General features: G+C 43.6%; 1 protein-coding gene across 1 annotated transcript; it reads left to right on the top strand.

The window, feature by feature from the left end:
• Window positions 1-1,926: 1,926 nt before the first annotated feature.
• Window positions 1,927-11,037, top strand: EIF2S1 (eukaryotic translation initiation factor 2 subunit alpha). The gene is made up of 8 exons (XM_078595899.1): window positions 1,927-2,080; window positions 4,743-4,989; window positions 7,175-7,254; window positions 8,588-8,739; window positions 9,092-9,198; window positions 9,347-9,444; window positions 9,685-9,828; window positions 10,374-11,037. The coding sequence occupies exons 2-8, from the start codon at window positions 4,752-4,754 to the stop codon at window positions 10,491-10,493; spliced, it is 939 nt and encodes a 312-aa protein (XP_078452025.1). The 5' UTR covers window positions 1,927-2,080; window positions 4,743-4,751; the 3' UTR covers window positions 10,494-11,037.
• The last annotated feature ends 265 nt before the right edge of the window (window positions 11,038-11,302 follow it).

Genomic DNA, 11,302 nt, shown 5'->3' with positions numbered 1-11,302 from the left:
TACATACCCGTCTGAAGTTTGCCAATGAACATCTGAATGATTCAGAGGACAACTGGGTGAAAGTGTTGTGGTCAGATGAGACCAAAATGGAACTTTTTGGCATCAACTCAACTCGCCGTGTTTGGAGGAGGAATGCTGCCTATGACCCCAAGAACACCATCCCCACCGTCAAACATGGAGGTGGAAACATTATGCTTTGGGGGTGTTTTTCTGCTAAGGGGACAGGACAACTTCACCGCAACAAAGGGACGATGGACGGGGCCATTTACTGTCAAATCTTGGGTGAGAACCTCCTTCCCTCAGCCAGGGCATTGAAAATGGGTCGTGGATGGGTATTCCAGCATGACAATGACCCAAAACACACGGCCAAGGCAACAAAGGAGTGGCTCAAGAAGAAGCACATTAAGGTCCTGGAGTGGCCTAGCCAGTCTCCAGACCTTAATCCCATAGAAAATCTGTGGAGGGAGCTGAAGGTTCGAGTTGCCAAACGTCAGCCTCGAAACCTTAATGATTTGGAGAATATCTGCAAAGAGGAGTGGGACAAAATCCCTCCTGAGATGTGTGCAAACCTGGTGGCCAACTACAAGAAACGTCTGACCTCTGTGATTGCCAACAAGGGTTTTGCCACCAAGTACTAAGTCATGTTTTGCAGAGGGGTCAAATACTTGTTTCCCTCATTAAAATGCGAATCAGTTTATAACATTTTTGACATGCGTGTTTATGGATTTTTGTTGTTATTCTGTCTCTCACTGTTCAAATAAACCTACCATTAAAATTATAGACTGATAATTTATTTGTCAATGGGCAAACGTACAAAATCAGCAGGGGATCAAATACTTTTTTCCCTCACTGTACTATCCACTCCGGTAGAGGTAGGACAGTTGTTTCAGAACATTACTTTCGTGGATAGGCTGGAAACTAAATTCGTTTAATGTTTGGACAGGGGTGTAGGAAATTGCATGAGCAGGGGTGACTCCCAATACATTATCAAAAAGGTCACCAGCTTCAGAAAATTAAGGTTAAAATTGTCGACTATTTTTTGGGGCTCTGAAAAAGTCCCCATTTCGGTTAAGCACAACAGGCAGATTATCTGTGTTAGATGCCTTTTCGCTACATTTAATTGTTTTCCAGAAGATCCTGGCATTGCCATGTGATTCCAGGAGAGTGGAGGATAAGTAAGCATTTTATGAATGCCGTATTTTTTTGACGCATCTATTCCTTAAAATCCTGTAGTCTCGTCAGTCATTGACCAAATTACTTTTCTGAGCACATGCCCAAGCCTTGTCCCTAGTTTTCATGAGCTTAGTAATCAAAGGATCAAACCATGGTGGGTGGTTGACTTTAATTTTAAATCTAACCAACGGAGCATGTTTGTTAAGCATTTAGAGAAATGTGTACCTGAAGGTCTCCCAAGCCATAGTCAGGTTGGGGATATCGCAGACTTTGTCAATATCCGAGTGAAGCACATCATTAGTAAATGCCAGTATGCTGAAGTGTCTCATGGAGTGCTTATCAACCAATTTAGGGGGGGCTTTGGGTCTGGCTGATGATCTCACTCCAAATATGAAGGAGTGATCACTAAGGTTATTACCCAGAACACCAGTCAATGTGAAATTGTGAGGGGCATTAGTCAATAGGCCGTCAAGCAGACATGACTGTCCCGGACTTTTTAGGTTGGGTCTTGTGAGGACATTTATTAATTGAAATAGGTTAAATTCATCTGCAATTTGACGGGGAGGGAGGGGGTAGAGGAGGAGGGGGAAGAGGGGGAGGGGGAGAGAGGGGAGGGGGTAGAGGGGGAGGGGGGAAGAGGGGGAGGGGGGAAGAGGGGGCGGGTGGAGAGAGGGGAGGGGGAAGAGAGGGGAGAGGGGGGAGGGGTTGTCCATTGGGGTGACGTCAGCGCAGTGTACATCACCCGGATGAGGTGAAGCGCGCGAGATCGTGACTCGGAAGCGGAAACGGAGAGGGGCGGTACGCGCGCGCGTTGCACGCCGGGTTTTGCCGACCGCGCTGTAGGGCCGCACGTGAGAGTCCGGGCCTCGGGAGCCGTCGCCGCCTCCTCCACGTCTCCTGTCGCCCCGTGAGTCGCTCGGCTCGCTGCGTGAAGGGTGGACTCTGTGGGGGTTATGAAGGGGCGGGCGGGCGGGTGGTCGGGAGCGAGATGGTGGCTAGGGGGTACGTGTCGGTGCGTGTGGGGTGCGTGCCCCCCCCCCCCGACTGTAATGGGTGGCGAGGCCTCTCATGTTCACGTGCTCTGCAGCAGCACACAGCCATCTCGGTGCGAAACGTCGGCACAGAGACGCTTTTCGCACGCGTAGAAGCCGCAATGGTGTACACGGGCGGCCCTTTTTCTTATGTGTCAGTCCGCTTTGCTCGAAGAAAAAGCCTGGCAACGACGTGTCCGGATACGGGGATTGTTTGACCATACTTCACCACGCCGGTCAGCGCGGCTAAGGGGGACGAGGTGGACCCAAGGATTGATTCGGGTATCGGTCGCGCCGCTGCTGTTCAGATTAATTATCGAACGCAGGGCGCTGACCACTGCACCACCGCTCCAACCCACCTCAATAGAAACCTTGTAGGATTACGCAATCTTAGTACAAAGCGTTTGGGTTATCGTTCACTTAAACCGAAATATCTTGATGTCCTTTCAATACAATTTAAACCATTTCAGCATCAACCGACTAAACTTAGTCGCTATTAACCATCTCAATCATCTGAAGTAAAGCAAATAATGTAGCGTCTCAGAATTGTTTCGCCAAGCCATAAACCGTATCGCCACTACTATAAACTCATACAAAACCTTAACCTCCAATATCTCGCACAGACAAACTAAATATCGCCACATGCATGCAGACGACAGACTAAGGCTATATACATAATGTACTCACTAAAACACGCAGTGACACATGTACAGGCAATACAGACAGGTTTGTGCGCCACGGGTATTTTTTTGCCTTCATGAATCTTGTCAATGACGAAACACTTTCCAAGTACCGGTGGTTCTCCTTTGTATATATTTTTTATTCTTTCGTGGAATGAGACACTATCCTAAATAAGTATACAGGTACATCATGGGACCTCTTTTGCCGGTACCAAAATATGAGAATAGGTTTCCCCTTTTTTTACAACAAAACAGTTGTTAACACCAAACTGAAACCTTTTACAAGGAATCATGTCTTCATTAACCACAATACTTGTGGTTGCATTCTTACCACAAGTATTGTGGTTAATGCAGACATGATTCCTTGTAAAAGGTTTCAGTTTAGTGTTTTAACATCTTAACACCTGTTTTGTTGCCAGAAAAAGGGTATAACATATTCTACTTATTCTCAAGTATACAGGTGTTAATGACACTCAACCGATTCGATAGGAATCCTCTCAATGTGAGTCTTCTCAATATCAAGCTCATCGCAATATTATTCTTCTCAACTTAAGGCTATCATCTATCTCAACTACATTGAGGTTCTATGCTGATCCCGATCCTTATGATGTTGCTATATGAAACACTGCTTCTCTGAAAATAGTTTACAGCCAACCATTGTCCATAAATATAACCTTATCCCTAAACCAACCTTTTCCCTATCCCAGTTTAACCTTATCCCTAACCATACCTTATCCATAACCATACTTTATACCGAACCTTACCATTCTTATCCCTAAGCCTACAGTATCCCAAACACAATCCTATCCCTAACCATACATTATCCCGAACCTGACTTAATCCCTACGTTTACCCCCATTAGCATCTTCATTGTTACTCCCGTGTGCCATAAAAAAACTAAAGAACCACAGAGTATATATAAACTAATTGTAGTTGGCGACAGCAGTATTTACAGAGCGGCAGTGTTGGTCTCGACAGCACATTCCCTGGCATGGCCCGCCAGTTCGGGTGTTTGGGATGGCTTGGATGGCTCACAGAAGTGGCATTTGGTGAAATTATTAACTTAATGCCACTGACCTTAATGTCACCAATCTCAATATCGATCATTTATCTCAACTACATTGAGGTCTTATGCTACTGCAGATCCTTATGGTGTTGCCATAGGAAACACTGCTTTTCTGAATTAGTTTACAGCCAATCACTGTCCATAAATATAACCTTATCCCTAAACCAGCCTTTTCCCGATCCCAGTTTTATCCTTGATATCAGTTTGGGTGAAAAGGAGAATGAAACCAAGAGCTGCAATGAAATGTGTTTTATGCCTTTTAGAATCTCTGCATAAGTCAATGCCAGTGCTTTTGCTGCCTTGTTCCCCTTGTGTTTGATGTGGATTCTCTCTCATGAGCTGATATCTTGAGGGGTGCTGTGGAGCCTGTGGCCAGCAGATTGGACTCAACTTTGCTCTTAATTTTTCTGATGCACTGACAGTGTTTTGAGGCCAGTTTGAGTTATAAGTTAAAGATCTTGTTTTTGTGGGCCCTGTGTCTGTTGTGAGACGATCCCTTCCCCAGTTTCTCAGAAGACAAGAGAGTGGTTCCTAGCAAGGTTACTCGGGTGATGTTGCATTGTCACTCATTGCCTGTCAGGTCGAACTATGATGTTAAATTGGCTCGTCCCTCACACCGTGAAGTGTCGCAGTGAGTAGGAATTTGAATTGGGTAAGAAGTTATTGGAAGCTACATGTATTATCAATGTGTCATAATCACAGAAGTAATGTTTTAATGTTGTATGTGCTCTCGATGCTATGTTTATTAATGGTCAACTCATCCTTTTATCCCATTGGTTTTTGTTTCCACAGACCTACAAAATGCCTCTCGGGTGTAGATTTTACCAGCACAAATTTCCAGAGGTGGAAGATGTGGTGATGGTGAATGTGCGGTCCATCGCAGAGATGGGTGCCTATGTGAGCCTGCTGGAGTACAACAACATCGAGGGCATGATCCTGTTGAGCGAGCTCTCCCGCAGGCGCATCCGCTCAATCAACAAGCTCATCCGCATCGGTCGCAACGAGTGCGTTGTCGTCATCCGAGTGGACAAAGAGAAAGGTAAATGGTGCAAGGAAATGTTTCAAACACTGAAGGTTTCGCAGCCACTCATAAGCCAAGTATGGTCGGTCTTCCAAGTGAGGGCACCTGTTGTGCAATTCTTATTTTTTCAAGATTTTGCCATGCACTACTGCGGTATCTTCAAAGAGTTCTGTTTTGTTAGTTAAAGTTTAACTCCTGAAGATGCCTTTAATAGTAGTATGTGGTGAAATCCGAAGGGAGAAAATTCTCAAAATATGGCCTAACCCGTAAGACCATTTTTGGAATGTGAGAAAACTTGGCACCTTACTGTTGTATTGAGAATGCTAAGAAAACACACCCAGCCACTGCTGGGTGATGAGCCCCTGATGTCTGTGGGTTGTGGTGGTTATTTGACCATACTTCACCACATAGGTCACTGCTTGGTTGAATGCAGGGAGCATAGATGTGAGAGCTACAACTATGTTTTTTTTCTGCACTGTCCTCTGCTGTTCACCATGTAGCCTCCCTCGCCCTATGACAACCTGTTTTTGCACGGTGGTCCACCCAACAGTATAAAGCAACATTACAATTGGTCGGCAGGTCAACCCTTTCCCGTTCCTAGATGAGCAAGTGGCGCAGTGTTAATTTTATGTAGAAACATAGCGCCATTGTTTTTAAAGAATTTGTTCTCACCGCAGAGAACTGTAGCGACGCGACCGCACTCTATGATAGCTGGTGCCAAGCTGTGCCACACGCCCTCCCGCATGGGCTTGTGGAAATGTCGGTCCCGATAAAGTTATATTATTTTTATTCCGGTTTTGTTTTTATGATAGACATGCACATAAATCGGAATGGAATCGGAGGAAAAACTGAACGGGAAAGGTTAAGTCTGGTGGGATAAAGTGTGGCTAATTCTCTTCCAAGATGCCTGGTTAGCATGGAAGAGTCGGCCACATACCCTGTAGAGATCCTCATAGTGGAGGCCCTTGTGCCAGCAGTAGTATGAGCAAGCAATTGCAGGGCTGCTCCTTCACCTTTAGACTATTTAGATTATTTTGCGTCTATAAATGTCCAAATGATAAGCCGCTTTGTTGAGCCATCATTTGTGGCCAGGTCGCTTTTGAAAAATAAGCTAATACCTCAGTGGGCTTTGTCTGGTAGGATGGGGGGAGGGTTTTGTTTTATTTTATACTAGCTTTACTACCCGGCTTCGCCCCGGGACTTGGATTCACCACGCCCGGCTGCCTTTGTCCCGCCAGTGGCGATGTTCACACACCCACACCAGTTCCTCGTTTGAGGCTAGGGGAGTCCCAGGACCGGTTCAAATAATCGTCACCGGTGGTGGCCATGAGCGGGAATCGAACTCGGGTCACCGGGTTCGTAGCGCAGCGCGCTAACCGCTACACTACCGCTCCCCACACACACACACGCGCGCGCGTCCATAGGTACACATACACACGCTTGCAGCAGACACACATAACTTTCAGGGTGCGTACGGCAGTAAACGACTGAAATTATAAAGCAATGCTGCGCGAAGAACGCCTTAGACCTGCAACACATTTGTATTTCACTTTACCCGTGATCAGCAGGCACACTCCATTACGCTTCCGCACACGGGTCACATGATAGATGTGACGTCACAGCTCACTTGCCGTGCAAAATATATGCCTTATTGCGCCCCCTCCCCCCAACAAAAAGACAAAAGTGTATTTTAATATTTTTTGCATGGTGTGCAGTCTGGAAAGTACCCACATGGCAAATGTCAAGTTTGTTGCATGTCGGGAAGTATGCTAAACAGTTTGAACAAACAAACATAATCACAAATTTCCCTATTTTTTAGATGTATGTGTTTGGGTGATTCGTTTACCTTTCCTATACTTTGCACTCCTATCATGTTTTTCTATTGCTTGTTGTTGTAACACTTTTACCCGCCCCGACTGGACATCTGTGAAAAAGAGCTTTATAGCTCATTGGATTCCCCCAGTATAAATACATATTCTGATTCTGACGTCAAACTTGGAGTAACTGTTTTCACAAAGGGATGTTTGGCCATGATTGACCTGCACATCTGCTGTATGTGAATATTTGTTGCTGTCTTTCTTACGCATTGATATGATGTACTCAAGTTTTGCACCAAAAATAGAGCGTAATCCTTCACTGTCTCTTATACGCTTTGATCTCGAAGCTCTGGATATTAACTTTTGACATTGATTTTATTTCAAAGGGTACATCGACTTGTCCAAAAGAAGAGTGTCTCCTGAAGAGGCTTTGAAGTGTGAAGATAAGTTCACAAAATCAAAAACGGTAACATTTAGTTTTAGTTGGTTTCATAATAGTGTTGTGCTGAACATATATAATAAATAAAGGAACCTGTGCACTGTTAAAGTATTATTGTTATGGATGTAATAATGATGAGCAAATATTGAGTCTATTCGCTGTGTGCTATGGCAGTGCATCGGGTTCTTTTTTGGACAATTCATTTCAATTATGTTTTTCACATAGTTCAAGAGGCCTTCTTTGGCTATACTGCTGGAATTTATATGTAGTAAAAGCACAGATCCATGCCCAACTTCAGTCAAGCGATGGTTCCCTATGTATACACGTGACATTGTTACGATCATTGCTGCTCATTGTCAGCAGTTAACGAACCTGCTGGCAGATATTTGGCTTGCTGTGGGGGATAGGTTGGGTTTTTCCATCATTCCAACAACAGAAAATGCCCTTGCTATCGTAATAATTGTCATAAAACACCCCAATTTCTGCCCTGTCCTTGAGAAATTTGATGGTTGGTTGGAAAGAATGTAGGAGTTTCCATAGCTGGGTAATGTGTTCACAGCAGACACTAGCTTTCTGGTGGAAATCTCATTATAAATCAAGCAGTGTCATTTCGTAACAGTGGGTGGTGGCTGGCCTGTTGCACCACTTTCATGAAGCTCTGGGTCCGTTTCACCATGATCATGCTTGGCATTCTCCACAATCTCACACTTGCATGAGAACTCTGCACTGAGGTGTCTCCTTTGGAAATGCGCTGAATAACATCGCAAGACAAAGTCGCCAAACCCAGGGAGTTAATGCTGCCACTTGCAATGTGTTTTAATCGTGAGGAATAAAGGGAGGGAGCAAGTTTAAAGAGTTGATCATTCTTTTCGATGCATCAAATAAAACACAAGCTCAAAGTAAAATTGTGCTCACGGTGTGCACGGCAGCATAGCTGCACCTAAACCAGGGATTGGCAACCAAAGTAACGAAAAGAGCCATTTTTTTACTTGGTAAAATAATGTTTCAAGAGCCACCAGTGCATGTGGCGAATACGTCCTCAAGAAATAACGTCACGAAGCAGTCCTGAAAGAGCTGCAGCTTGCCCACCCCTGACCTATACTGACCTGCGTTTGCACATGCGGATGTTTTGCTCGTTTCCCGATATGAAATTCTCACAATGCACAAAACTGAGCGTGAAAAAAACAGCCATTGGGCCCTGACATGCTTGTTGTGTGACTGAAGATGGCGTGGGAAGCCCAGTGTTAAATTGTTTTGTTACAACAGTAGTTTTGCTTTCATTTCAGGGGCCTTTGATATTAAGCGTATTTCTAGTTGTACATGTTTATTTTGTTATTGCTATTGCGTGGTTTACTTTCAGGTGTACAGCATTTTAAGACACGTGGCTGAAGTACTGGATTACTCCAAAGATGAGCAGCTGGAGAGTCTGTATCAGCGGACAGCCTGGGTCTTTGATGAAAAATACAACAAGCCTGGATACGGTGCTTACGATGCCTTCAAGCTCGCCGTTTCGTAAGTTTCCAGTGATGCAAAATCATTTGTAAGCCTGCGTGTGAATGAGTGACGCTAGAATGTATCCGTCTTGGTACATTGGCCATTACCTTTTAAAAATGGAGAATATGCTTTTTTGCGTAAGGCAAGTAACAATAAGGTATTTAAAGCAAAAAACAATATCCATTGTTTTTCCTTTCACATTTTCTTTTTGAACGGCTTAGCCCGCTTTCCGTATAGACATTCACCAAAACTCAATTAGTCTCTTCAGCAGTGACCCGAATGTGACTAAACATTCAAACCTGTGACTAGTTTCGCAAATGATGGTAGTCTTTGTGTTTTTAACGGTGTGTTTGGGTGTGGGAGTGTGCAGAGACCCCAGTGTGCTCGATTTGCTGGATTTGACGGAGGAAGAGAAGGGAGTGCTGCTGGAGAACATCCACAGGCGGCTGACGCCACAGGCCGTCAAAATCCGTGCAGGTGACGTGATATTAATAGACCCGTTCTATTCAAAATAAAGTCGCCCATCAAACACCGGTTATTGCGAAAGATAGCCTCTATTTTTGGTGAATAAAATCTGATGCCACTGTAGCTCTTCATATAATGGAAATGTTTTGTTGTCCGTTAGATATTGAGGTGGCCTGCTATGGCTATGAAGGGATTGATGCTGTCAAAGAGGCACTGAAGGGAGGCCTGGCATGTTCCACAGAGAAGATGCCGATCAAGGTAAACATTCTTCTACACCTTTTGCAATTCTTCCTGGCAGTAAATTGTTATCAAAATGGACATCAATTATTAAAGGCCCATTTGAGGTAGATATCGTCATTGATCTTTTTTGACACGTCTCTGCATACAAATAGACACTAGCCATTGCCATAAAAACGTGTGTGATATATTTAAAAAGCGTTTTAAAAAATGCATGAAAATTGTGTGATTGAAAACCATTTTGCTGAATGTTTGATCCAGATTAACCTGATAGCACCTCCACGCTATGTGATGACAACCACAACTCTGGAGAGGACAGAAGGCCTCTCCATTCTCAATCAGGCGATGGCAACCATCAAGGAGAAGATCGAGGAGAAACGTGGTGTCTTCAACGTTCAGATGGCGGTAAATTACGTTACTATTGTGACTTCATTTGTATAAATACGGCGACGATGAACATTTTGGCAGAGTCTTCCTTTACCTAACGTTCGTGGTAAATTGAGAGTTTCAATTTGTAAACAAGCTTACTATAAGTAACAATCTAATGAATATTTTTTTAAAATGAAAATTCGACAAATGAGCATGTTTTTCAAATATTTGGCATGAATGACAATGGGGGTGATTTTGTTTGTGTGGGTGGCATTCTGGGATGTACATTGTGACACTTCAAGTCGCCTCGGAGTGCACCTGGCCTGGCCCAAACGCTGTGGTGACTGCCACTTAGTTGCGAACGGCAGCTGTTGTGCATTCTGAGCTCGGTTGATAAAGATGTGGGTGGTATAGAACAGTTGTAATATTTTCACATGGTCAGCTAATTGTAATATATTTCACATTCTGGAGTATTGTACAGGTGTGATTAAAAGAGCTGCCTTAGGTCTCGTCATTTGCACGCACCGTAGACTACGATGTTGATTGCATGTGGCCGATTTTTCTTCGTTGTTTTCGAGCAGCCGAAGGTGGTGACCGACATTGATGAAACGGAGCTCGCCCGGCAGCTTGAGAAGCTCGAAAAGGAGAATGCGGAAGTGGACGGTGACGATGATGCAGAGGAGATGGAAGCGGAGGATTAATACGCTTTGGTTATTCAACAGCATTTGACTTTTGTTCATGCATTGGTATTTTTGGAAAGTGGTCAACAAAAGTTATTTCACTGAACAAAATCTTTTAAGTTAAAAAGGTTGTTTACCTGGAAGAACCCCCTGTAAGTAAAAATGGAAAACTTTTGAACCTGAAATTAAAGAAAATTTAAATGACAAACTAAATAACAGTAGCAAATACTGTGGCAAGTAATAATGCTGTCCTTTACCTAAGGCAACGGGTGCCTAAGTGTATTCATATAAATGCCAACAGACTAGCCGAGTCTGAGTATTATACACTTCCAGTGTATTAAGCTCAAAAGCAGCAATGCCTGTGTGGTTTGAATGATGGTGAGCAGTTGCTTAATAATAACAATATCTCTTTATAACCTTAAGTCACCATTTTGGCCATTACCTACATATAGTTTACATTCCAAATCAGTGCTACTTACCACATTTGAAAAATTGTGAGGTCTCAACATGCAGGATGTGGCTGTATTTGGTTTTAGTAAATTGTTGAATAAAAAGTCCAACTGATCGACCAGTTTCTGTTATTACGTGAGGAAGACAAAAACATGAATTATTTAAAACATGTGCGGTTTACCATGCCTTTAAGCTGCAATATAATGCATTAAAGCCGTATTTAGAAAATCATTGCAATATCGCAATATTGTCTATAGAAGCTTTTGGCATTTATGTTGCACTTGAGTCCAATCTTCATATCAAGTTTTCTGCACATCTAAAGATGGTACAGAGTTGGTGATAATTTATATGACTAATAATAGCCGAAGAGCAGTACAACA

This window comes from Lampetra planeri, chromosome 7 (genome assembly GCF_965212315.1).
Source record: "Lampetra planeri chromosome 7, kcLamPlan1.2.h2, whole genome shotgun sequence".
Taxonomy (NCBI): Eukaryota; Metazoa; Chordata; class Hyperoartia; order Petromyzontiformes; family Petromyzontidae; genus Lampetra; species Lampetra planeri.
The sequence above is the reverse complement of the archived record's forward strand: the minus strand, read 5'-3'. Positions and strand labels throughout refer to the sequence as shown.